This window comes from Marmota monax, unplaced genomic scaffold (assembly GCF_021218885.2).
Source record: "Marmota monax isolate L192 unplaced genomic scaffold, Marmota_monax_Labrador192_F-V1.1 WCK01_AAM20220418_F8-fsc00153, whole genome shotgun sequence".
Lineage (NCBI taxonomy): Eukaryota > Metazoa > Chordata > Mammalia > Rodentia > Sciuridae > Marmota > Marmota monax.
Window position 1 is genome coordinate 958,128 of NW_026692146.1, and position 27,977 is coordinate 986,104.

At 43.3% G+C, this 27,977-nt stretch overlaps 1 protein-coding gene, 1 non-coding gene and 1 pseudogene across 2 annotated transcripts in view; 1 reads left to right on the forward strand and 2 right to left on the reverse strand.

The window, feature by feature from the left end:
- Positions 1-10,467: 10,467 nt before the first annotated feature.
- Positions 10,468-10,574, reverse strand: LOC124076133 (U6 spliceosomal RNA). The gene has a single exon (XR_006846257.1). It is a non-coding gene; the product is annotated as a U6 spliceosomal RNA (small nuclear RNA).
- A 9,938-nt stretch (positions 10,575-20,512) lies between these two features.
- Positions 20,513-27,604, reverse strand: LOC124076038 (eukaryotic translation initiation factor 3 subunit H-like; annotated as a pseudogene).
- Capn2 (calpain 2) overlaps positions 27,438-27,977 on the forward strand; it is a 52,837-nt gene continuing 52,297 nt past the window's right edge. The window contains exon 1 of the mRNA XM_046419112.2: positions 27,438-27,839. Coding sequence (XP_046275068.1) covers positions 27,603-27,839 — 237 coding nt within the window. The 5' untranslated portion in view covers positions 27,438-27,602. The remainder of the gene's footprint in view (positions 27,840-27,977) is intronic.

The following is a 27,977-nucleotide window of genomic DNA, read 5'->3' on the forward strand; positions in this document are numbered from 1 at the left end:
GTTTTAAGGTAATTTAGTAATTGATAATGCAATGCTTTTCTCTATAGAAGAATTGCAGTGTAGGAGAACCAGTGGTAGAAGTCACCATTTTACAACCCTCGATGAAATAATGGAGGTAGGCAGTTGCCACCAATGGATGCTAACACGATTAAATGAAAGACTAATGAAGAGCTTTAAGATGGACAAAACAGACTGAAATACCTATACATACTTATGTACAGAACAGTATTTCCCTGTTATGTGATATAATAGGGTGCATCATACAGGCCCACCTGTGAAGAATTGTGTCCTCTCCCCAAGAACAAACTGAGTCCAGACCTTATTGCCAGTCTAGAGAAAACAGGAGATGAAGCAGTGTTTCTCAACCATTGCATCACTGACATTGTGATCTGGATAACCACTAAAAGAATAGCAAAAAGAATATATAACTAAATAACCTTAACAGTGGAGTGAAATAATAAAAAAATAGTTAATACAAAAGAAAGCACAAAAAAAGAAGAAAAGTGGATATAGAATAGATGAAACAAATAAAAAGCAAAGCGAAGACAATAGGTTTAAATACTAACATTTCAGTATTCCATTAAGTCCAAATGACTACTGGAGAAAGATATTGGCCAAATTATATTGTTAGATAATGTGCATATAAAAATATGTAATAATGGCCAGATGCGGTGGCATACGCCTGTAATCCCAGAGGCTTAGGAGGCTGAGACAGGAGGATCAGGAGTTCAAAGCCAGCTTCAGCAAAAGCAAGGCACTAAGAAACTAAGCAAGACCCTATCTCTAAATAAAATACAAAATGGGGATGGGGATGTGCCTCAGTGATCAAGTGCCTCTGAGTTCAATCCCCAGCACCCCCCAAAAAAATATATAGAAATATAAATCCCAGCATTACATATAATTATAATGCACCAGTAAAAATATGGGGATAACCCAAATAACCACACTTAGAAAACAAAAATTTGCTAGGGGTGTAGCCCCCATGGAAGTGTATGTGCTTAGCATGCTTAAAGCCCTGGGTGCAATCCCCAGCACCAAAAAGAAATTGATTAATTAATTAATTAATTAATCTAATTAAACATCCACAGACTAACTAAAAACAACAACAAAGTGATACAGATTAATTATAAAGAAATAGAAAGGTTAAAAAGACAGGGGGAGGGGCTAGGGTTGTAGCTCAGTGGTAAAGAGCTTGCCTAGGATGTGCAAGGCCCTGGGTTCAGTCCTCAGCACCACATGAAAATAAGTAAATAAAATCAAGGTATTGCATCCAACTACAACTAAAAAATAAAATTAAAAAAAAAATTTTTTTAAATTTTTTATTGTTGGCTGTTCAAAACATTACATAGTTCTTAATATATCATATTTCACACTTTGATTCAAGTGGGTTATGAGCTCCCATTTTTACCCCATATACAGATTGCAGAATCACATGAGTTACACATCCATTAATTTACATATTGCCATACTAGTGTCTGTTGTGTTCTGCTGCCTTTCCTGTCCTCTACTATCCCCCCTCCCCTCCCCTCCCCTCCCCTCTTCTCTCTCTGCCCCCTCTACTGACAAAAAAAAAAAATTTTTAAAAAGACAGGGGAAAATGCATGCAAACACCAACAGTAAGCTGGGAAGACTGTACTATTATCACAAAAAGTACACCTTGAGTTAAAATCTATATATTACTAGAGATAAGGAGAAAGTTTTCATCATAATAATAAAAAGTCAACTCATTGGAAATATATAGCAATCAGTATGTACTCGTACGCTCATCACAGCATAGCTTCAAAATATATAAAGTAATTATTGGCAGGATAAAACGGGAAAATAGTACTCTTAGAACAAACAGACAAAAATATCAATAAGGACACAGAAGATTGGAACAGTACAATTAGCAAACAGCCTTGCTGCCATTCAGAGAATGCTGTGCCTAACAGCAGCACAGCCTATGTTCTTTTCAAACACACATGGAGCGCTTACCAAAATTAACCACAACCTACACCCATAGTCCTGGTGGCTGGGTACTTTTTGCCCACACAAGGAACTGAAACTGACCCGACACAGGCCAATGAGTTCTTTCCTTGGCGTTTGGTTGGATCTGGTGACTGAAAGCTGTGAAAAGTTTGGATCTGGAACGACCCAAAACTCACATTTTGGAGACTTGGTCCCCAAAGCAGCAATGTCCAGAAGTAGGGCTTTTTAGGAAATAATTGAATCCTGAGTGCTCTAACCTCATTAGTGGACCAAACCATTTGATGGATTAATAATTTGAGTAGACTACTGGGAGGTGATGGAAACTATAACTAGATGGGATGTGGTTAAAGGAAGTAGGTCCCTGGGAATGTACCCTTGGGGACTATTTCTTGGTCCTGGGCCCTTCCCCTGCCTCTCTCTCTCTCTCTCTCTCTCTCTCTCTCTCTCTCTCTCTCTCTCTCTCTCTCTCTCTCTCTCTGTCTTTGCTTCCTGCCTGCAATGGACTGACCAGTTTTTCTCCCAATGAATGAATATTTAATATTGGGCCTCCTATTGGCAAGACTCAGAAGCCCTGCTGTTATGGTTTAGATAGGAAGTATCCCCTCAAAGCTCATGTGTGAGACAATAAAAATTTCAGAGGTAAAATGATTAGATTATGAGAGCTGTAACCAAATCAGTGGATTAATTCACTCATGTGGATTAATTTTAGGAATGGTGTGGCTGGAGGAAATAGATCACTGGGGGCTTGCCTTTGGGGTTTATATTTTGTCCCTGGTGAATAGACCTCTATTTCTCTCTGCTTCCTGGCTGCCATGTTCCAATTGCTTCCCTCCATCACACCCTTCCACCATGATGCTCTGCCTCTCTCACGTTGGACCCATTTTCATGGCCCATGTTATTGAGCCATTTTCATATTGTACATCTACAGGCAGGTGCCATAGCTCTCCCACTGTCTGCCTAATATCCTCAACGAGCCCCTGGGTGGTGAGGATTCTGTTTAGGGTCTTGTACCATCAAAGCCTGGCAGAGAACTTCAGCTGTTTTGCCAGGTTCTTGGATTTATGTCATCAATCTGCAGTCATCACACCCTATCAACATTTATTTTTGTTTTTGGTTTACTTTGAATTGGTTTCTGTTCCTTGTACTAAAAGAATCTCTGTACACAGTCTGCTAGTAATTTATTTTATTTTATTTTTTAATATTTATTTATTTTTTTTCCCGCGAACACAACATCTTTGTTTGTATGTGGTGCTGAGGATCGAACCCGGGTCGGACGCATGCCAGGCGAGCGCACTACCGCTTGAGTCACATCCCCAGCCCAGTAATTTATTTTTAACTTGTAGACTTTATAGAGAACAGTTTTAGGTTTGCAGAAAAGTTAAGGGCAACATACAGAGTTCACACACACACACCCACATGCATGCACACACAAGTTTCTCTATGGTTAACATCTTGCACTATAGTGGTATATTTGTTACACTGATCAGCCCACATGGCTACATCATTGTCACCACAGTTTATATTAGGGCTCTCTCTTGGCATTGTACATTCTATGGGTTTGGACATATGTATAATGACACTGTTAATATCTTACAGAGTAGTTTCCTTGTCCTAAACATCCTCCACACTCTATTATTCATCCCTCCCTCCCTCCCTCTCTCTCCATCAAACACCAGGCAATCATCTTTTCACTTTTCCCATAATTTTGCCTTTTCCAAAATGATATATGGTTGCATTTGTATAGCATGTAGAATTTTCAAAACTGTTTCATTTACTTAATAAAATGCACTCAAGTTTCCTCCATGTCTTTTCAGAACCTGATAGCTCCTTGCTTGCTTTGGTTTTTATGTTTGTTTGTTTGTTTGTTTTTAACTATACAACAATGAGCCAGGTGCAGTGACAAAAACCTATAATCCCAGCATTCTGGAGGCTGAGGCAGTAGGATCGAGAGTTCAGAGCCAGTCTCAGCAATGGCAAGGAACTAAGCAACTCAGTGAGACCCTGTCTCTAAATAAAACACAAAATAGGTTTGGGGGTGTGGCTCAGTGGTCAAGTGCCCCTAATCCCCAGTACCAAAAAAAAAAAAAAAAAAAAAAAAAGATACAACAGTGTTCCAAGCTAAAGAAATTAAACTATGACCTATCTATCTGCTGGCTGTTGGAGGAAGCGTGAGGAGGCTGAAATACCCTGGAGGCTCTCAAGTCCCACCAAGTTCTCTTCCTCTCAGCCATCCTTCATCCTGTCTTCTTTTTTTATTATTTTTTTATTTGTTCTTTTTAGTTATACACGACAGTAGAATGTATTTTGACATATCATATGAACACGGTCATCTTCTTACCATTCCTCATGATTTACAGAATGACCCACTTTACTAATTTTTCTTGCCTTAAAGTTTATTGTCTGATATTAACATAATTGTGCCACATGGTTTATATTCTGATTTGAATTCACATGGTATAATTTTTTCCATTATTTCAGTTTCAATCTTTCTATGTCTCATTGATGTAGATCAGTCAATCAATTATTGAGTCCCTCCCTAATGTGAAACTAATGCTCTCTTCTTAGCATAGATCCCAGCTATTGGTTGGGACGTGTTTTCATATGTTTATAGCTAAATTCTGTTTGCTAACATTTTTTTGCTAACAGAAGAGAAAGTAAGATGACAGCCAGCCCTTGGGTAAGGTGAGGTGGCTCTCTGCACCTATGACAAACTCCAGAGGATCTGAGAGCTGGAACTTTCTACTCATCACGCTCCCCATAGTTGGCACAGCCCATATCCAATGACTGATAGAAGCAGGGAATAGGGACCCAGATGTTGTGGCATCTCTTATGGTCCTTATATGGGCCAGAATATCCCATGGAAATGGCCAGGACTTTGTCACACCTATGTCACTTTTTGACTTCTCCTTCTGCCCAAGATTACTCCCCATGCCCTTTCCCACCCACAGATGTTGATCTCTAATAAATACTCTGCACACCAAACTTCAACTCATCATCTACTTTTAGAGAACTAGCAACAGGGTTGGCAGGGCCTCAAGGGGCCTGTGCTTGGTTTAATGCTCTGCGATTGCAGTCCTGAAAGTATAGGTTTTAAACAGCCTAAAATAAACTTACGGAAAAATCAGTCAGAAAAATTTTATAATGAGTCAAGATATTTCATGAATAAAATAGTATTATTTATTACATTATATAAAAGGATAGTATAACAGTATATTTTTGCAACTTGCAAGTTTATGTTGTTACTTTTATATCATTATTTATCCTTATTACATTTTATAACTAAAAATAAATTTAAGGAAACAGTTTTATATCTCAATTTTTTTCCAGTGCTGGGAATTGAACCCAGGGTCTTCCACATACTAGGCAAGAGCTCTACTACTGAGCTATATCCCCAACAATATTTTAATACTTTTAATGGCACTTTTTCTGCAAGATGGTCACGTTTTCATTTTGTGCCAAGCCCTACAAATTATACAAATCACATAGGCAACCCTGAGGGTAGACTCCTGCCAACATAGTTGTCCCATAAGCATCCAGAGGAGAACAGTAATATTTCATGCTATTCTCTGTTATATATTCCTTAGTGTGAATTAATCAGATACCTCCATGAAAGAAGATTTCTAAATCTGCAAAAGATATCCTAGGGGCACTGCATACTTGGAAAATAGAATATCATTAAGGTGGAAAAGGGTGATAAACTAGGGGACAGATGCCTAAAGACAAACTCCAAATTTGGCCCAGAATTTGGCTTTGTTAAAATCCTGTTCCTGAAAGGATGCAAATCACACAGCCACCTATTAAAAACTGAAAATTAAGATGTAATTTATATGAGTCATAAAAAAAGATCCCATTATCGTCAGAAGTGCGCTAACACCATATATAAAATAGAACATTCAGGGACATTGTGCAACCTCTTGTTTAAAACTGACTCTGAATGGCCCAACTCTGGAGATTTGGAACTGCTTCTTATTATCTGAGGTCCTCTGGAGAAATATCCATTTCTCAGAATTCTAAATAGAAAAAAAAAAATCTAGAGTTAATTAAAGTGGGCCAATATGGTCATTTTTCACTTGGAGTGGAAAGAACTAATGTGTAGTTAAGATAGCAGCAAAAGGCCAGTTCAAATAAATCACTGGTAAATTGAATGTATGACTCTTAGGAAGTGACTGAAACACAACTTATCTTATTTTTTATACTCACTTACATGTATACTTGGTATTTCCATTTGCATGACCACCTTGTGCAAAAATAAAGAACTTGTTTTTGTGTGAAAGAAATCTCCACAGTTAACAACATGCTAAGCGTCATGGGATCAATCAAGATGTTCTTGTTCTAAACAGATTTTAAATTCAGAAAAAAATAAAAAAGAACTGATCTAAGAGACTTTGACCATAGCACTTCAAATATATATCCTCAGTAAAGATAAAAAGAACTGAAAACAAGGGGCTGGGATGTAGCTCAGTGGTAGAGCACTTGCCCAGCATGCAGAAGGCCCTGGGTTCCTCCCCAGCAATACAAAATAAAAACAAGGAAACTGTAAATAAAAGTTAAGCACTAGTCAGTAACTTTGATTTTCATAGTAGTACATATTAGTAATTCTGAAACTACTTTCTGCATGTTCTTGGATTAAATAAATGAATAATTATATCAACAAGGATAGGAGCTATGTTTTTCATTGTTAGAAAAGGGAATTACAAGGATGGAAAGAGAAAAATTTTAAATAAACCACATTTGGCTTTCTAGGTCAATATACACTTATGTAGCAAAGTAAAATTTTTAAAAGTGGAACTTTGTTTTACTTACTTATTTCCATAAACATAAAGTAGGCATGGGTTTAATTACATAATTTTTATGATTTATTTATCTAATAATTGAGAGAACCAACCTGATGATAACACTGATTCAAAGAAAATTTGAGAGATTAAGTAAGGCACTGGATAAATAATGTTGAAATAGAAAAGAATGTAATGTTAAAATAGGACTTCTGGGTTGTATACAAAACTGATTGATGTCATATATGACAAGAAAACTAGAATAGAGCGTGGTGACGCACATCAGTAATCCCAGCAACTCAGGAAGATGAGGCAAGAGGATCACAAGTTCAAAGCCAGGCTTAGCAATTTAGCAAGGTCCTAAGCAATTTAGTGAGACCCTGGCTCAAATTAAAAAAAAAACTAGAACCTTTGGCATTTGAGAGTTTGGGATTTTATTTGTTTTGGTTTGGGAGTTTTGTTTTATTTTTTATTGCTTTATTTTTTTATCTAGCAGAAATTATTTGCATTTGGACAAGATTTTTTAAAAACTATATGTTAATATTTTAACTTTATAGAGTCTCAGCCCCGTTCAATAGTGAATAACCAATCAAACAGAGGCAAATCCAACATTCCACTAGAGAATAAGAAAATCCTTGGTTGGATCTGTTAATTAGAGACTGGATAGAGTCCTCTCTCTTTAAAGGACAGAGATCTGACTGCCTTGAGGGCCAAGAAGCACCACTATTTCAGTACCAATAAGCCCTCAGACATTGGTTTGGAAAAACAATTCTCCACTAAAAGGAACCAAGGCTCCTTGAAGAAGAAGTTGATTCCAGAGCTGACATGAAAACCAGATAAGAAGAATCTGGAATATCTTTATGTGCCATAAAGTAAGGGGAAATGCTTGAGAAATGATGAGGATTTGTTAAAAGGACAGAGGCACTAATCACCTCCCGAAGGCCTCACCTCTAGGCACCATAGTAGATTGTTTCCACCCTCTTAACACTTCATAGTGAGGATTAAATTTCAGCACTTGAAGCCTTGTGGGGGTCACTCAAACCAAATCCAAACTATAGCATTTATGGAGCTAAAAATCCCCCTGCAAGAAATTCACAAAAAGTTTGGTGTCTACCTCTATCACACTCCAGGGCAGGCTCTTGGATAGACTGGTGTGACAGTGCCAGGGTTGAGGTCCACACTTCCCAATCAGCTAACAGGGAACAACTGAGATTAGGTAAAGGGTCACTGTCTTTTCCTTTGGTATCACTAGGCAGAAATGGTCAGAGTGGCAGACAGCTGTCCAGCACATGAGAATCATTGGTCAATGGAATGGGGAAGGGCAGCCCCATGTCACCCAGTTACCCACACACACATAATAACACCAGTGGAGGGGAAGCTTGCTCTTCCAGCCCCTGACTCTACCTACATCCTAGGGCCAGATTATCTAAGACATACCTTACCCTGAGTGCTGTGATCCCTGGGCTTTTTATGAAAAGAATGAAGACCCGGAGGAGGAAAACATAGGTTGGCAGCTGCAGAGAATTCTCCTGCATGTTCTTATGAAAGAAAATAGTCTTAAATGTGAAACTTCTCAAGACATGGAACTGGAGGCTATGCTCATTGTTTTTTGCTGAATGAGAAGGTATGCAGTTATTACAAGAGGGATAGTGATTGATGTACAAAAAGATACTAGGAAAGAGATGTAATTCCTCTCACTGTAACTAGAAGACATGAGAATCTAAAATAACATCTAACAGCATTTTATGATTCTGCATTAGCTCATTGACCTTGGGAAAAAGTTATGAAAGTTGAAGAAGATGTTATTGAGAATGAAATAATGCAAGAAAACCGTACAGAGTGGGTGTCTTCAGGTGTCCAGGAAGCCGCCCCTGCCAAGGGCACCCCAGTGTAAGAGTGAGAATCTGTTGGGTCCTCTGATGAGCTCATAGTGTCATCATCATCTTTATTCCAAGTGTGGCTACCACATCTTCAAACATTCTAAGAGCTCATTACCATCCGGACTATATCCTGACAGACTGACATGGTCCAAGCAGCTGCAAACTGAAAAAAAAAAAAAACACACACACACACTATTTGCAATGTGCCCTGAAATCTTCCCTGTCCCTCTTATCATCTTAGAAGCCAGTGTGGACCAATCCCAACACATTCCAGAGCAAATATAGCATTCCAGGATGAGTTGAATGTCACTCACAGGTCTCTCTAGCATTTAAGCATCCCATGTAGGCCTCCTTGGAGTCCTGTCCATGAGCCTCCATGATCCAATCAGGGCCTGTAAGCCCCAAAGCCCCACCTCTGAAACTTTCTGTATTGGGAACCACACTTTCAAGTACATGAGTCTTTGGTGGACATTCCAGATCCAAACCCAAACAACCTGGATAATCAAGGATAAGCCTTAACTTAATCAAATCTGCAAAGTCCCTTATACCATGTGAAGTAACATAGCAACAGGTTCCAAGGACTTGACTGCAGTCATTTGAAAGGAGCTGCTATTCAGGCCACCACAGCCACCAAGCATCACCCAGTTGGAACATAAGCAACAGATTCTACTCAGATGTCCAACTTTAGCCCTAAATTAACTAAGACAGGGAGAGAAGTGGCACCATGGTAGAAGTATTTATTTTTTATTAAAACAAATATAACACAAATTTTAGCCTACTGACCATTTTTAAGTATACAGTTCAACAGTGTTAAGTACCTTTACGTTGTTGTGTAATAATTCCTCAAAATTTATCGAATCTTACAGATCTGAAATTCCATACCCATTGTCCTTCCCCTAAGCTCCAGCAACCATCATTCTACTTTTTGTCTCCGTGAAACTGACTACTCTGCTGGCCGTGGTGGCATTTTGGAAGCTGTATATGAATTATGGGTTTGTTTGAGCCAACTTAAGTCAGGGAAGCTGCTTTTCTGGGAACTGCTGGGTGAAATTCTCCAGTTTGAGAAAGTCCAGATCATACTGGCGTCCTGGCTCACAGCCTTAGGATCAAACACAGTCTCCTGGGGATGGGCGTCACCTGTCACACTGGAACAAGACCCCTCCCACACTGAAACCTTATCCCTGCTTTTGATGTACTTCCCCTTAAATAAAGAATTGGGGCCTTTTTCTGCCCTCCAGGTCCCTATCAGGGCTAGAAGAACCATCAGGTGCCCTGCTTTCTAAATCTAATCTCTGGCTTTGTCTTTATTTCTTACTGATTATGTCAGACTTTTTATTTTCCCAGGCAGCTCACACCTCCCAGGAGTATCAACTGCTCCGCCAGGTGCTGGTGACCTGGCAGTGGTCATACCTATAATTCTTTGTGGCAGAGGCCTGCCACAATGCTGAGGCACCTGCAGAGGCCCCCTGTTCACCAGTTCTTGCAATCATGCCATAAATATTTCAGACATGTCACTCACTTGTATGGCATGAGTTTATTGAAGGGATAGGAAACGGAAAGGGGGACACTCTCCAGGGAGAGAGTGGGTCCTCTCAGAGAGGACTTCTTGCCCTCCAGTTTTATTGGGGAACTCAGGGAAGTTTCCAGAGAATCCTGCCCAGCTTCATTTTTTGACATTTGACTAACAGCATAGAAACTGCAGAGACCTCCTAGAAGAGAGGATGGTATGGTGCTCACAGAGTTAGAGTTTTTAAGGAAATGGAGTCCCCCAGTTTTACCTCAATTTCCAGCCCCCTTAATTGGTTTATTGCCCTTTGAATAGCCCCTGAAAGCTTTTTAATTTTTTTTTTAATATAGAACGCTTCACGAATTTGCGTGTCATTCTTGCGCAGGGGCCATGCTAATCTTCTCTGTATCATTCCAATTTTAGTATCTGTGCTGCTGAAGCGAGCACCCCCTGAAAGCTTTCTTTGTGAGGGTCTTGCTTTTTTGGCTGCCAAGGCATTGGTGTTGGAACACAGTTTTGATAAAGGATGGTCCAGGATGTGACTTGATTTTGAAACAATAACTTTTCTCAGAGGCATGTAAGATGGCTGGGGGACGTTTTTAACATTCTAGGCCCCCATCTTCCAGTTGCTTGCCCATCAGAGCTCCCTGTGGTTTTCAGTGGTCCTTCATTTTCCTTTCCCTGCTCACCCATCCATGAATGACTAGCTACCCAACACCAGCTACTCCAGAGACTGAGGCAGGAGAATTGCAAGTTCAAGGCAGCCTAAACAACTCAGCAAGTCCCTGCTCAAGATAAAAAAAGTACTAAGGATGTAGCTCAATGGATTCAATCCCCAGGAACAGAAGGAAGGAAGGAAGGAAGGAAGGAAGGAAGGGAGGGAGGGAGGGAGGGAGGAAGAAAGACATACTTGACTATTCTAGGTACTTCATGTAAATGGGATCATATAGTATTTGCCTTTTTGTGACTGTCTTATTTCATTCAGTATAATGCCCTCCATGTTCATCTGTATTGAAGCATGTGTCAGAATTTCCTTCCTTTTCAAGCCTAAAAAATATCCCATCATATCTGTACCACATATACATTCATCACTCGTCTACCAGTGGATATTTGGGTTGCTTCCACCTTTTGGCTATTGTGAATAATGCTGCTGTGAACATGGATATATAAACAACCCTTCAAGCCAGGCATGGTGGCACACACCTATCATTCCAGCAGCTCAGAGGCTGAAGCAAGAGGATCACGAGTTCAAGGCCAGCCTCAGCAACTTAGCAAGACCTTGTCTCAAAATAAGAAATTAAAAAGTTGGGGATGTATCTCAGTGGTTAAATGCCCCTGAGTTTCATCCCTGGTACCAAAAAACAAACAAACAAACAAAAAATCCCTTCAAGACCCTGCTTTTATTTCTTAGGGGTACATACCTAGAAGAGATATTGTTGGATTTAATTTTTTGAGGAATAGCCATACTATTTTCCATAATGAAAAGTTTAATATTAATGAAAGTCAAAACCAGAGATGTCTCAAAGAACATAGAATGACTGGAGGCAGGGACTGATGGAAACGTCAAGGGGAGCCCCAGCTGGTTGCTGTGACAACCTCTCAGCACACCTCCTCTCTGCCTCCTCACAATCTGGTTAGTCCGTGGCCTCCCTGGGTGCACGTCATCTCTCCTTTACTTTGTTAGTGTATAAACACTTTTTTTTAATTCTAATAACTTCTGAAATAAGCAAAACACATGTGATTATATTTTCCATTAGAAAACCTTGCCAGATATATTTAGTTCACTGGAAGAATGAGGGAAATGGAGAGATTTGGAGTTTGCAAGATGATGGGGTTTGGAAAACACAGCTCAGAACATAACTTGAACTTTCTGGTCACCTGCCCCTACTGCAATGAAACTGCAATAATCAAATCCAGTGACCGCTGTCCATGTTGGCCTCTCAGCTTGACTTTTTCTCCTGGGAAACATCTCTTCCTCAGCTTTCATCAACATGTCTCTTCTGTGTGTCCTCCTTTCTCTCTAGTTGCTCATTCTCCATCTCTCTATCTGTTCCTTTTCCTCTGCCTAGTTCTTTAGTGGAAGTGATGTTCAAAGTTCTGATCTCATCTTCACAATCTCCCGCCATAAAGGTAGATGAACTCATGCTAGTGATTCCCAAATTCTCATCTCCTGCTCTCTTCAGAGATCCACACCCAGCTTTCCAAGTGTCCACTGGGTACTCACACCTGAGTATCTGCTTTAATCAGCTTTTGCATTGCTGTGACCGATATACCTGACAAGAACAACTTAGAGGAGGAAAGGTTCATTTTGGCTTTCAACTTCAGAGGTTCAGTCATGGTCGGCCAACTCCATAGCTCTGGGCCCAAGATGAGGGTACATCATGGGAGAAGCATGTGGCAGTGGAAAGTAGCTCAGGACATGGCAATTGGGAAGCACAGAAAGAGCTCTGCTCACCAGAGACAAAATACAAACCCTAAAGTCATATCCCCAGTGATCTGTTTCCTCCAGTCACACCCTACCTCCCTACAGTTAGCACCCAGTTAATTCATATCCATGGATTAACCCACTAATTAGGTTACAGCTCTCATGATCTAATCATTTCATCTCTGAACATTCTTGCATTGTCTCACAAATCATAACAATATCCCAGAAGCATCTCTCAACCTGTCCCAAGGGGAGAAAAAAAATATTACCATCTTCTTGTTTCCCTCCCCCATATTTCTACCCGAAACCTTCCCTAGCTCAGTAAATCACCTGTTTCTTAAGAAAGAACCCTGAGCATCATCCTGGACTCTAGGACATCCAGTCAAACACTGAGCCCTGTCTCTTCTGCTTCCTAAATCTCTCTCACATCTGTTCACTTCTATCAGCATAGTCACCCCTCTGCTGGTCCATTTGGATCATTGCAATAGCCTCCTGAGTGTCCTTCCTCCCCTTTAACCCACTTGCCACACTGAAGTTAAAAGCCGTGGATGAAACCCTATTGTCTTAGGCCACGCCCCTTCCCACAGCTCACACAGCCCTGTGTGTTCTGGCTCTTGTTCTCCTCTACAGCCTCCTCTCCCACCACCAATCCCATCTTGCATTCGATCCCCACCACTGTAAACCTCTCTCCACTTCCAGCCAGTATTACTCCATCAGTTTGGAACCCCCTCCCTTTCTTGTCCTCTCCCACCTGCCACCCACCCTTATCTGACGTGAACTCAGCTCTCAGGCCTTGGCTTATGGTTTCCTCAGTGAATGTCATGGGTGCACACAGCCAAATATCATTCCCCCTAAAAAGGAAAGAAATCTTTCCACATTCTACATCATGGATAACCTTTTAAACATTATGCTAAGTGAAATAAGCCCAGATTCCCCAAGTTGAAATGAGCATTCCAATAATTAATTTGCCACCTTAGCATGTAATTGCCCATTTACTTGTTCATATCTTCTGTGAGAAAAGTGCTTTGTCATGTTCATGGTTGAAGCCACATTTTCTGGCATTCCATGTATGTGGCATATTGTACCTGGCACATACCTAGTCACAAATAATGGATGATAGATGATAGATGATGATGATGATGATGATGATGATAATAACATATAGCCAGGTGCAGTGGCACAGGCCTGTAATTCCAGCAACTCAGGAGGCAGGAGAATAACAAGTTCAAGGCCAGTCTCAGCAATGCAGTGAATCCCTAAGCAACTCAGCAAGACCCTGTCTCAAAGTAAAAGATTTTAAAAGAGTTGGGGATGCATCTCAGTGGTTAAGCACCCCTAGGTTTAATTCCCTGTGCCAAACAACAATGTTTATATATAAACACACACACATACATGATAGGTAGATTAGAAGATAGGTGAATGGGCAGAGAGATTACAAGACAAATAGACAGATGGAGGATGGATAGATGAAAAGAAAGAAAGAGGACTCAGTATCAGACTCCAGAAGGCTTTTGTATCAGGAGCAATGACTGATACATAGCAATATATTTTGCTAGCTTTAGTTGTTTATGCAGAAAACTATCAAAGGCCTTTTGAGGCAAAGATTTCCTTTCCAAAGCTCAGTAAGGATTTTTCTTGACTTGCAACAATACTGAGTTTTGCCACATGGTGGAGCCAACGCAACATCAAAGAGGACTTCAGGGCCACCATTTTGCCTTCATCTGACCATTGTGATATCAGGGAGAGCATGACTTTGGCGGAAAGACTTTATTGGTTTTTTTGTTTGTTTGTTTAAGAGAGAGTGAGAGAGGAGAGAGAGAGAATTTTTAATACTTATTTTTAGTTATCGGCGGATACAACATCTTTGTTTGTATGTGGTGCTGAGGATCGAACCCGGGCCGCACGCATGCCAGGCGAGCGCGCTACCTCTTGAGCCACATCCCCAGCCCCTTAGTAATCTTTAAAACTCTCCATACTCAAAGAAATCATCCCAGCTCCACAAATGGTGGAGAGGATTATTTGATCTGCAATGAGGGCCATCAGTCTAGGGGTGCAGAGATGCATGTGCTCGTGGTCATTGTGACTGAGAGAACTGGGAGAAACCACAGAACATTATTGTCTTCTCCTGAGCCACCTTGAAGGGCAGACAGATGCCGGAGATGGAAAGGGTGAGAGGTCTGCAATCCTGACCAGAGTGCTGCTTCTAGGAAAGAGCCTTCATTGCTTCGGGCATGCCTGCCCTGGGGCTCAAGCACCCTCTCCACCAGAGCTGCCTGGATCTTACCCCTTCCCTGACCAACCTGGCCACTATGCTCACATCTTTAACCCTCCAATTCATCACCCCCATCCTCCTCTCCCCCCCCCACCCCCGTCTCCTTGTGAGGAACAAATAGATGAGGATAGTGGGAACACGAAGTTAAGAGAATTATTCTATAAAATGGGCCCACTGTGCTGACCCCCACATGTTTTCTTTGCAAAAAAAAGAAATCTGCCTGCAGCCCCACTTGGCCTGGGGGAACATGTAATGTCACTTTCCTCAACAAACTGGGGCAAGGGGTGGAAGACCAAGGCATCCAGTGTAGGTAATGAATGATGGGAGTTGAGAAGATGAGGGCTGGTTATCAAAGAAAAGACAATAGGTTGATAACACCTCTCAGGATCGCACTTCCAGGAATCTAGTTCTCTTGTAACAGGAATGATGCACTCATCCTGATAACACTGTGCAGCTCCTTCCTGCCCTTCAGCACCCAGCTCTGGGCCCTACTTCTCTCTAGAGAAGTCTGCTATCTCTGTCCCTTTCTTAAATAAAACTTGCTTTCTAAGCTTGCTTTGGTATTTCTCCGGTGTTTAAACTTCAACATGGGGGAAATGAGGGCCCTCTCCTGATCTCCCAGATTCTATCACCCTGTTGCCCTTATAGAGCCCTACACCATCCAGTGGCTCACCTCTGACCTTCTCTGGCCCCTGAAGATTCTTTGCTTTACCAAACTTTGGTCAAGCCCTGAAAGTTCTAGGCCCATCTGTGCACTCCCTTGTAAAATCCACTTTTAGCAAAGAATCCTGCTAAGTCAGTCTAGCAAGAATTCTTCATCCTCCATCCTCCATCTCTGGTCAGCCTTATTATCTATCTAATGGGGTTCCTCATCCTCCACCATTCTTCCAGGGATGTCACATCATCTTTACCTGTCTTCAGCAAGAATCCTGTTGGTGCATAGATGGAGAATGCCCCTTACCCCTGATGTTTCTTCTTTTTTTGTTTTTTTAATTTCTTGTTTTTAGTTGTAGATGGACACAATACCTTTCTTTTATTTGTTTTTATTTTTATGTGGTGCGGGGGATCTAACCCAGTCCCTCACGCATGCTAGGCAAGCGCTTTACCACTGAGCCACAATCCCAGCTCCCTTGATGTTTCTTCTTCTTTATGAATTTCCCATCCACTAATCCTAACCCTGCTCTTCGGCTATAAATTCCCACTTAATCATACCACATTCAGAGTTCAGTAAAAATCCCTATGCCTATCATGATGGTCCAAAAGAAAGTTTTTCTTATACTTTAACAAGTATCATTGAATATATTTTCTTTGACACCCCTTTGTCACAGTATCCCCACCATCTTCAGCATCCTACTGCCATACTTTCATAGGTGATTACAGGAGTTCCTGGGGTTTCTCTGATTTCCAAGATTTTGTAGTTGGCCTTCAAATGTCCCTACAGATGGCAGTGGGGTGGAGAAGTCCTGTGGTGATGGTCAATCTGTTTTCAAGCAGACTCCCTGAAGATTTTCTGGGCTCCTCTCCTTGCTCCTCCAGACCAGCACCAGCACCAGCACCAGCTGTTTGGGCCAGTCCAGCCCCAGAGAGTGAGAGGAAGGAAGGAGTGACAGGAAATTCTTTCAGAGCCTTTGAGGAACATTCTTACCTTTCTCCTACAAACACAGCACCCCACCCTGAGAAAGGAATCTAGTTCTCTTGAAACAAGGGATGATGCACTCATCCTACTGTATACACAGAATGATCTTTCTGGGTATGAAATCTGGGCTCCTATTCAACTCTCGATCCAGGGGCCCCTGTAGCAGGACACAGGGCCCAAGCAGCCTTCCTCCCACCCAAACATCTATAATATTGGCACTAAAGATGCCAACAAGCTTTGCCTTGGAAAAGCTTTGTGCCTGTTATCCTTTATCCAATAAGCCTTTCCAAAGCACCCCCAGGTGCCAGGCACTCTGCCAAAATCACAAAGGTGAATAAGACACAGCCTCTCCATTTCAGGAACTCACAGGCCAGACATGTAAATGTTTGTAGCACCAGGTGATAAGTGCTCGGACAGAAGTTACATAAAAAGTGCTAAGTGACAGCTCTAATCATCCACTATTGTGCTTTTTGATTTATATTCAAGTCCACATCGCAGGATCCAAATTAACGAGCACTTAGTCTTGACATGACTTGCATTTTTGATCAGTCTGTAGACTGCTGGGGTGGAAAGAAATTGCTCTAAGGCACTCCCTTCTGAATATGAGACAGGAAGCAAGGCCTCCCCAGCATAACCGGGTCAGGCAGAGTGACTAGGCCTCCCTCCCGACACACCCAGCATCCAGGCAGACTGGGCAGAGCCTGAAAAGCAGCTGGCAGGAGGGACCCTTTCGGAAGGCCCAGCTGGCACCAACCCTCTCCTAGCACTCCTGGGCCCTGGGCTGTCACAGTCCCTCCTTCTCCACCATGGGCCACAACAGTGCTTAGACTAGAGGAGAGGAGGTGGTCCTGCCCTCCTTTACCGCCCAGGAGCCTGTGCTTTTCTGATTCTCACTCTTGCCATTAAGAATTGAGGATTACGCAGCACTAAAAAATGACAAAATCATGGAATTTGCAGGGAAATGGATGGCACTAGAGCAGATTATGCTTAGTGAAGCTAGCCAATCCCTAAAAAACAAATACCAAATGTCTTCTTTGATATAATGAGAGCAACTAAGAACAAATCAGGGAGGAAGAGCAGGAAGAAAAGATTAACATTAAACAGATACATGAGGTGGGAGGGAAAGGGAGAGAAAAGGGAAATTGCATGGTAATGGAGGGAGACCCTCATGGTTATACAAAATTACAAATAAGAGGTTGTGAGGGGAATGGGAAAATAAACAAGGAGAGAAATGAATTACAGTAGATGGGGTAGAGAGAGAAGATGGGAGGGGAGGGGAGGGGAGATAGTAGAGGATAGGAAAGGCAGCAGAATACAACAGTTACTAATAGGGCATTATGTAAAAATGTGGCTGTGTAACCGATGTGATTCTGCAATCTGTATTTGGGGTAAAATTGGGAGTTCATAACCAACTTGAATCTAATGTATGAAATATGATATGTCAAGAGCTTTGTAATGTTTTGAACAACCAATAAAAAAAATAAAATTAAATTAAATTAAAAAAAAAAAAGAATTGAGGAATCTTCACGCTCTGAGTCAAAAGCTGTGTGGCCGCATTGCTAAGGTGTGACTCAGACCCAAACTCAGCTCTGAAGCCCCACTTGGATTATTCCCTCCTTTGGCCCCAGCCGGGGTTTCCATCATCTCTCCCTGGAGTTGATAGGTCGCACCTCTTTGTGAGCCAGGAAGGAGCTAAGAGGCCTAATGCTCAGTCTCATGCAGCCTTGAAGGGGCTCTGTACTTGATTGGCTCATCCTTAGGGGAGGGAGGCTGATGTGAAAGAATGTCTTTCTAGGAATCTAACTCCTATGGAGAATGACTGGGATAGCATCAAACTTCAACAAGCTGTGCCTGTGGTCCAGATTGATAATCTGAAAATCGGTATCTCTAAGTACATCAAAAGTCTCCCCGGTATATAAATGTATATATATTAAGGGAAAGGAAGAAACCATCAGCCAGTAGAAGCATCCTGGATATTCTACCCCAAGCCCTGGCTGCATATTTACAAGAGGCTCCTGTGATTGGAAGTTAGAAGCAGAGGAGGTGTTGCACCAGGCAGGTTTTGAGGCACAAAGAGGCAAGTTCACCTACACCAAGGGGCAGGCAGAGAAAGAAGAGCCAGGAAGGTGGGAAAAAATCTAGGCAGGGAGTATCCATGGAAGCAGAGGGAAGAAAGGTCTTCAAGGAGAAGAAAGGCACAGGGTCAGAGACGGCCACAAGACACAGAAGAAAGCACCAAGAGGACTTCACTGGAGTTAGAATCAGGGAAGTCATCAGTGACTGTGGCCACTGCAATATTCACTGACAGATGACAATGTGTCCTTGTCTCTCTCCACTCTGCAAACTGCATTGCCTCCTGTTTAGGGCAAAGGGGCCCGACTAAGCCTTGCATTCAAATCCCAACTCCACTATGCACTGGCTGGATGACCCTGGGGACATTACTGAATCTCTTGGTGCCTCAGTTTGCTCATCTGCAATTGTGGAAATGATGGCAAGATCTAGCTGGCTGGGCTATTGTGAGGATTAAGTGAATCAATATGTGTAAAGCCTTGTGATCAGGACATGTTCTCCCCAGGCTGCTAAAGCCAATGACTATAAAACAGAGGTTCTGGGCTGGCCTTTGCTGCCCATGCAGACCTTGATGAGGCCACCTCTAAAATTCTATCCAGTCCTGGATTTGGCCATATGGATCTCAAATTGTGAAAAGTCACAGTAATTATACTGTGGGCTTAGTTCTACAGAAGGAAAACTCCAAGGACTCGCTTGCCTTCTGCCATCAACCTGAGCTATATTTATAAGTCTCAGCTGGGCAGTGGCCCATGCCTGTAATCCCAGTGGCTGGGGAAGCTGAGACAGGAGGATCATGAGTTCAAAACCAGCCTCAGCAAAAGTGAGGCTCTAAGCAACTCAGTGAAACCCTGTCTCTAAATAAAATACAAAATAGGGCTGGGGATTTGGCTCAATAGTTTAGTGCCCCTGAGTTCAATCCCCAGTAACCTCCCCACCCCCCAAAATTTATATACATATATATAAGTCTCCTCCCATCTGAGAATTATGGAGCACTTTATTAGCACCAAGTATTTCATTATCCCTAATTTTAAGAAAAGACAAACTGAGACCTATAAAGACAAAGATACTTGACTCAGATCCACAGTTGAGCAAGTTCTTACTGCTGCCACTGAGCATGGTCACTTTGACATTGACGACTATGTTATCAGATACCAAAGGGGTCCACTGCTGAGGGAAGGAAAACAGGAAAAGTAGAATATAGGACCCCAGAACAAGTTGGCCCGCAGCAATGATGGGACGTCTCTGGGTTCAGCCCTGGGCCTGGAAGGAAGGTGGAGGTCAACTACAAGAAAATAGTATCTAACCCCAGATAGGATACAACATTGGATAGAGGAAATAAATACAGAAATATGTCCCATCTGTCATAAAACAAGGGAAACACCAAAACCCAACATGATTGGTGACTGTCATGCTTTGCATTTTCTTTTTCAAGATTTTGGGTTTTTCTTTTATTATTACTGGCTAGAAAGACATTACATCTAAAAACAGCAAGGAATCCTCTGTACTTCTCAATATGCAATTATGAATTCTTGTCCTAGTGTAATGCTACTCCTTTTCTGGAAACTTCAGTTTTTTAGTTTTTTGTTGTTTGTTTGTTTGTTTTGAGACAGGGTCCTGCTAAGTTGCTTAGGGCCTCACTAAGTTACTGAGGCTGGCTTTGAACTTGCAATCCTCCTATCTCAGCTTCCTGAGCCACTGGGATTACAGGCGACCACTGGGTTTACCCAGGTTCTTCAAGAACACAATTAGGTGGTGCCCAGCTAGTTGTTGTATTCTTTTTTTGGTACAAGGACTTGAACTCAGTAGCACTCCATCACTGAGGCACATCCCCAGCCCTATTTTGTATTTCATTTAAAGACAGGGTCTCACTGAATTGCTTAGCACCTTGCTTTTGCTGAGGCTGGCTTTGAACTCGCGATCCTCCTGCCTCAGCCTCCAAGCCTCTAGGATTACAGGCTACAGGCCTGCACCACCACACCCAGCTAGTTGTTATATTCTTGGAGAGCCTGGACCATGAAGAGTTTGCCTAAGTTTTGGGCGGTGAACTTCATCCTGAGAACTTGAGAGTGAGTCATAATGTCCTCCAAGTTGTAAAATGATCTGGAATACTGCAATGAGCTGCAAATCCATCCTGGTAGGGGTCTGGGGTGGCTTAAGGATTTTGGACAGGTCTTCCTCAGGGAGTGGGTTCTCCTGTACTCTGATGTTACATATTCTCCTGCTGGTGATGCTGCTGATACTGATGTTTCTGATGCTGCTACTCACTGGCATTCCTCATGTGTGTGTTATATTTGGCTAGTCTGGCCTCATCTCAGCCACTCTGTCCATCAGCAACTGAATGTTCTTCCCCAAATGATTGCTACTAGTAAGGCTGAGCAATTCACACGTATCTTCAACAGTTGACTTTTTCTCAAGCTCCCACATTAGAAAATATATCAGATATGAATTTTTAATTACAGTAAGTACTTCTTCAAACATGTGCTCAAAGGTGATATTTGCCTTTTCCAATGCTTCAGGAGGAAAAGCCTTCTCTTTACAAACTTCCATCAGTTTAGGAGTCTGTATGCCTTTAGTGAGAGAGACCCTTTGGGGAGATTTTATAGGATTATAAATGAGAACAACAGATTCTTCAACAGCATGTTGGTAACTCAACTGAGAATCCGGAAACTCCAAGGTGAGGAATGAATAATAGTACATGAACTAGTGCCAGCCCAGGTGAAGATGATCAATGTTTACATGACAAAGGATCCACATCTTTTCCATCTGATACTGTCTATAATCCCAGAAGCTGAGGTAGGAGGATAACAAAATCAAAGCCAACCTCAGCAACTCAAAATAAAAAGTAAAAATGGCTGGGGATGTAGCTCACTTGTAGAATGTCTCTGGATTCAATCCCCAGTACTTCATCGAAATCAGTAGCATCCTCAGTGTGCTAGGGGAAAGGAAAGCAGTTGGTAGTTTCAGTCTGATCTTCTGTAACCAAGCTCAAAAGCACTCCTTGAACAACCACAGTTCCTTGACCTTCTTCTTGACAATATTTGATTATCTTTTTTTTCTCTTTCCACATTTTATTGGTGCATTATAGTTGTACATAATGATGGGATTTTGTTACATATTCATACATGCACACAATAGTGTTAGGTTAACTTTAATACCACCGAGCCATCTATCTGTACTTGCTTCTCAGCTGAATCCCCAGGGCTGCCTTTGCCTTTGCCTTTCCATATCACACCAGCCACCGAGCTGGAAGAGGGAGCAGTAGAGACAGTGCCTTCCTGTGGGATGCCATGTTTCCAGCCCCACAGGAAAAAAGACTGCTTTGGATCTTTTTTTTTTTTTTTTTGGTGGGGGTTGAACGTACCAGGGATTGAACTCAGGAGCACTTAATCACTGAGCCACGTCCTCAGCACTATATTGAATTTTATTTAGAGACAGGGTCTCACTAAGTTGTTTAGTACCTTACTGTAGCTGAGGCTGGCTTTGAACTCATGATCCTCCTGCCTCAGCCTCCTGAGCCACTGGGATTCCAGGCATGTGCGCTGTACTCGGCTTGCTTCGGATCGTAAATGTTCCCCAAAGACCCAAATGCTAAAGGCTTTGTAGCCAATCTGTAGCATTTTGGGAGGTGGTGGAACTTTTAGGAGGTGGAGCCTAGTGAAAGGAAGTTAGATCACTGGGGGCTTGCCCTGCAAGAGGATCCTGGGACCCTGGCCCTGTCCTTCTCTTTCTTTTTCTGTTTCCTGGTGGCCATGAAGTGAATAGGCCTCCTCCCCCATATGTTCCCCTCACGATGTTCTTTGTCTCCTCAGGCCCAAGCTACAGGGCCAAGTGACCATGGACTGAAGCCTCTGAAATCATGAGCCCAAACAAACCTTTCCTCCTTATCAGTTGATAATCTCAGGAAAGCTGACTAACAGTGATGGAATTGTGTGACTGTCATCTACAAAGAGCAGAATGGGTGGTGGCTGCCCCCAGCCCCTCCTGCCCCCTCACTGACCCCTCAACCCCTTCTCTGCAACCTCCATATTCTGCCTTCAGTCCATCCACTAAACAACTAGTGGTTAACTCAGCACAGACTTCCTGCCCCAGGGACAGCACCGTGTTTTCAATATCCCTCCCTGGTAACAATGACTGATCAAGAAAAGGAATGAACTGGATGAAGTAACAAAGAGATCTGGTAGAGCCATGCTTCTCAAAATGTGTTTCCCAAATCACAATTTAACAAGCCCCATGTTCCTCGCACTTGCTGAAGGCTGCTGAGCAGCACAGGGTCACCCATTTCTGCCACAGCTAGTGTGTTGGAGGAAATTACACACTGACCATGGAGACTGCAGACTCAGGTGGGCTGAATGGCAGATGGCCACCTTGGCCTTAAGCATATATCTGGACAATTCTAGAACTTCTACATGGGAGGGACTTGGAGATGGAAAATACATGAATGGTAGATGGAGTTGGTGGGGTGGCTTTGGGACTTGTAGCTAGTTTTGCTTAGTAGGCATCTTCTTCTGACTTAGAAACTGTTTGTTTAGGGGATTTGGTGATGTTAGTAGTAGAAATTACTTGGCGAGGGCAACACCTCTTCGACACACTATTATGCTGACATTTGAGTTCATCATTTCCCATGGAAGGGAGATAAGTAAACGTCTTTACACTTTCTCCCTACATCAGGGAGTGTGGAAATAAGGTTTGCTGCCACACCTCAAGGACTCACTTGTGTGCCCTTAGAAGAAAAGTGTCAACGCTAATGATGACAACAATGATAACACTGAAGATTGTGCAGTTCCACAAACAATTCTGCAAACATTTTGAGTTGACATTCTTTTTTTTTTTAAGAGAGAGAGAGAGAGAGAGAGAGAGAATTTTTTAATATTTATTTTTTAGTTTACAGCAGACATAACATCTTTATTTGTATGTGGTGCTGAGGATCAAACCTAGCGCCGCAAGCACAATACCGCTTGAGCCACATCCCCAGCCCTTGAGTTGACATTCTTAACCCCTCTGTGAACTCTGCAAAGAAGATGGCATTTCCTTTGCTGGTATTTGAAAATAGCAAGAAACCCCAGAAATACATGATACAATTTATCACTAGCAAAGTCCTTGTTAGTGTTGTTAGTCACTCATAGCACCCCCAATGCTATGAAAATCCTGCCAGAGAATATTTGCTGGGTGAAGGGCAGCAGCTGGGCTCTGGCCTCTTGGCAAGGGTGGGATATAATGCCCTGGGCTCCAGCAGATGGGAAACACAGACAAAGGGCCCAGGAAACTGGTCTGCTTAAAGCTTTCCATCTAGAGTTTTCCTCTCACCTTCTGTGCCCTGCATTTCCAATGTTTTGCAACACCAGGGAAAAGCCTATCCTATCTCCTCTTCAGCCCTTGGGATCCCTCCAGAAGCCCCCTCTCTGCTTACTGGTGTTTAAGAGGCCAATATCACACCTCCCAGTCATAAAGAACGAATAAACCCTATAACTACTCTAAATGAAAAAGAAATTTCCTTGCAAGCACAACTGGGGTAGGGGATGTTTTGTTTTGTTGATTTGTTTTTCTAGTGGTGTTGGGGGGCCGTCAAACCCAGGGCTTCACACATGCTAGGCAAGCCCTCTACCACCAGTCCAAAACTATTTTTTATGACACTGTGGAATTCCTGTTCTCTCTGATCTCCTTTGGATTCAGATCACAGACCTGAAACAGGGAGGGGAGGAAAGCCCAGGATTTCCTCAGTCTCCACTGGCCATTCCCTTTGTCCTCCTGAGCTGGAAGGGGAGAGACCCTGGGGACTGCAGTCTAGGCTTTCAGAGCCAGGCTCATTGTACCTTATGTTAGCTGCCACTCCCCAAGGCTTCCGTTTTTTCATCCCCCAAATGAGGAGATAAGATCTCCTTTGACCAGCTGTGAAGATTAAGTTTGCCAGTGTGTGTCCAGAGGTGCTTGTTCTAAAGTGGAACCTTCGATTAGTATCTCCTGGGCCTGCAGATTGTGCCTCTGATATATCCAGGCCCAAGGAGTTAGTATAGTCTTCACATTCCCTCTGAGATTCATACTCTGCCTCTCTCTCTCTCTCTCTCTCTCTCTCTCTCTCTCTCTCTCTCTCTCTCTCTCTCTCTCTCGCCAGGGTCCAGACTCTGGTGGTTTTGGATACTCCCAGCTGCTTCTGACTCCCCCACTGCCCTTAGGGCTGGATGACTCACTCCAGGACGGTTTTCCACTGAGGGTGTGTGTGTCCACCTTCACCTGTGTGTGCCTGTGAAAGGGATCATGTGGTCAGAGAAAGAGGAGACTTGGCCAGCTCTGTGAGATCATATCATGGGAGAGGCTTGGGAGCATAAAGAACAGTGTATACTCAGGTTAAAAATGGCCCTTATCCAGATGGTGAGGGCAATAATCATTGTGTGTGTTTCCAAACCAATTGCAGTGGCTGCAGACAGCCCAAGACATTAGGGAGTGGAGTCCTTTGCACAGTTGCCTAGAAGCTGGCAAGGTCAGCTACCAGGACTGCACCAGGGAGGGTACTATGTCCGCTGGGGAAGAGGAAGTTCAGGGTGAGTCAGGAAGCTCTTCTGCCCTAGGCTGTGCGAAGCTTCTGAGTTGACTAAAGGATGGGTCTAGTCTACCCAGTGATTTATTGCTAAAAGCCCTTGTGAGGGGACTATTCCCAGCTGTCTGAGAGGAGGCTCTTCCTTCAGAGTTAAGCAGTCCTTAAAGAAATCAATGGGAGAAGTCTGCCACACGGGGCAAGTGGACAAGCTTTCTCCCAAAAACCCAGAGCCCAGAGGAATCAGGGTGGGGCCAATAGAAATCAGACAGTGGAACAAATTAACAGCCTCTAGTCTAGGGCTGTCTCTTTTTTCTGTTCCCAGTTGTGATGATTTCATAAGTCCTTGTGCCAGAAACCTGTGAGCTAGCAATGATTGCCTGTGCCCCATCTCATCCAAGGGTACAGATGATGGAGCCTGGTGGCAGACAGCGTACCCCTCTGTCAGGCAGCATGCCGAGACTTACTAGCTGGAGGATGTCAACAGAAACAAACCTAGACTTAGGAGAGTTTCATTAGAGAGACGACTGCAGTGGAGAAAACATTCCAGCTCAGGAATTTGCAGCATCTTAAAATCAAACAGAAAAAAAAAAAGCAAAGAATTTTCTTTTGTATGGCAAAGGAGAAGCAAACAGAGATAAGCAGAATCTTTGGAGGGGAAGCTAGACAAACATGGGAAAATGACCACTGGGGCCAAACAGGAAAAAGTGTTCAGCCAATTCCCAAGAGAGCTTCAAGTAGGAGGGGGCATGCTGTACCTTTTGTATGAAGGCTCAGACTTGGGACAAGCAGAGTTCAGGGACCTGAAGGAAAGAGAGATACCTGAGTAAAGTCTGGTGGAGTAAAGCAGAGGTTAAGCCACAGGCCACTATGGATGCTTGGTTAAAGACAAGAATAGATAGGAACAGAGGGTTAATATTGGTATAGATAATTTTTTAAAGGTAAAATCATTACTCTCATATAGATATAAGATGAACATTCTCATGTAGCTATAAAATGATATATCTTTCATATAGATATAAAATGAACATTTAACACAATTAAATGAAGCAACTAGACAGATGCTTTAACTGGTTCAAAGAAGAAGTTAAAGAGGCACATATTTATATGGAGTAAAAGATACTGAAATGAATGTGCAAATAGACAAAAACTGGCTACTCCACAGGAGGGTAAAACAGTCTCTCCACTGGATAGAATTCATTTGCATAGCTATAGAAAAAAATGATTTTTCATTGCTACAGTTACCTATACCTCAGAGCTACAAAATAACTCAAAATCAATGGGAGGCTGGAACCAGCTACCCTGGAAGGAGGTTCTAAACTAGAATTTCTGAGCCTCAGGGTTAGTGACATTCCAGATCATGGCATTCTTTTTTTAAAAGAGTGGTCCTGAACATTGTCAGATGTTTAGCAGCATCCCAGACTTCTACCCAACAGGGGCCAAATGTCCCCTGGAGTGGAATGGAGGGCAATTGAGAATCACTGCTCTCAACTATGTGTGGTTTTCCACTGAAACACAAATTTTTCTACTAGCATAGGAGACATATGTGAGGGTGTCTTGTGTGCAAGCTGCAAATCAGATACTATCTCTCCAGCAGAGTGTTACAGTGGCCACAGACACAGATACTCCTACTATCCTCAAGCTCCCCCAACATGAACACCATTAATTCTCCCAGTACAATCTAAGTTTCAGATGAACAGACTATTATTATAGGTATGCCCTGTGCAATGTTTGGAAGATATACATACCCAAAACATATTTCTCATTTACTTGAAATTCAAATTCAGCAGGGAGTACTGATATTTTGTTTGCCAGATCGCATAACCCTACCTGTGATCAAATAGCTGACCAGTGATTACAATAGGCCTTGGTGGCTTAGAATCCCTGTTCTGCCTGTGACTAGTGCCACGCTAGGTCTAGTCATTTAGCCTCCTTGAGGCCCAGTATTCTCTGTAAACTGGGGGACAGCAGCAGCACCTTCTTGGCAGAATTGCTGGGAAATTAAACAAACCAACATAAGCAGAGCTGGCAGAGCCCTTAGGACAAGTGGCCCCGAGTAGTGGTAGCTAGTTTCGTCTCTGACTTTGCTCCCCGGTCCTCTGCTGACTCACCAGTGTTTCCTGGAGAGTCATTGCTGGGGTTCGCCCAACTTTCCTCCCCGTGAAGTTGGAAGTTAACAATCGGGTTTGGTTTCCAGCCCCAACCTTTGCACCCCTACACGCAAGTGCCTAGTGCCCAAGGCCACGCCATCCCGGGAGCGGTCCGCAGGTGGCAGCACCGGCCCCGCCGTCAGCCCGCTGTCCAGCCAGCGCTCTGCAGGCCCGGATCTGGCCGCGTACCCGGCCGGGCGCCGAGCAGGCCGGGAGCAGCGGAGGCCACACCCCGCGGGACCAGGCGCTTCCCGCCGGTGAATCATCGCCTGCAGCGGCGGCGCCCGCAGTCCGTTGCAGTGAGCCGGGCCCTGGCCGCGCCCCAGCCGAGCGCAGTGCTCCGAGTCCCCCCGATCTCGCTCCCGGCTTAGCGCGGGCTCCTGGGGCCACACCATGGCGGGCATCGCAGCCAAGCTGGCCAAGGACCGGGAGGCGGCCGAGGGGCTGGGCTCGCACGAGAGAGCCATCAAGTACCTCAACCAGGACTACGAGGAGCTGCGGAACCAGTGCCTGGAGGCCGGGGCGCTCTTTCAGGACCCCTCCTTCCCTGCTTTGCCGTCGTCCCTGGGCTTCAAGGAGTTGGGACCCTACTCCAGCAAAACTCGGGGCATCGAGTGGAAGCGACCCACGGTAGGAAGGCGGCGGGATGCCAATCAGGGTGGGGTGCAAGTCCACTAGGGATATAAGGGGACATGGTCCAAGGCCTGGGGTGGGGCAGACCCAAGCCAGAGCACTGCAGGCCCCAGGACCCCCTCTGTGCTGCCCTAG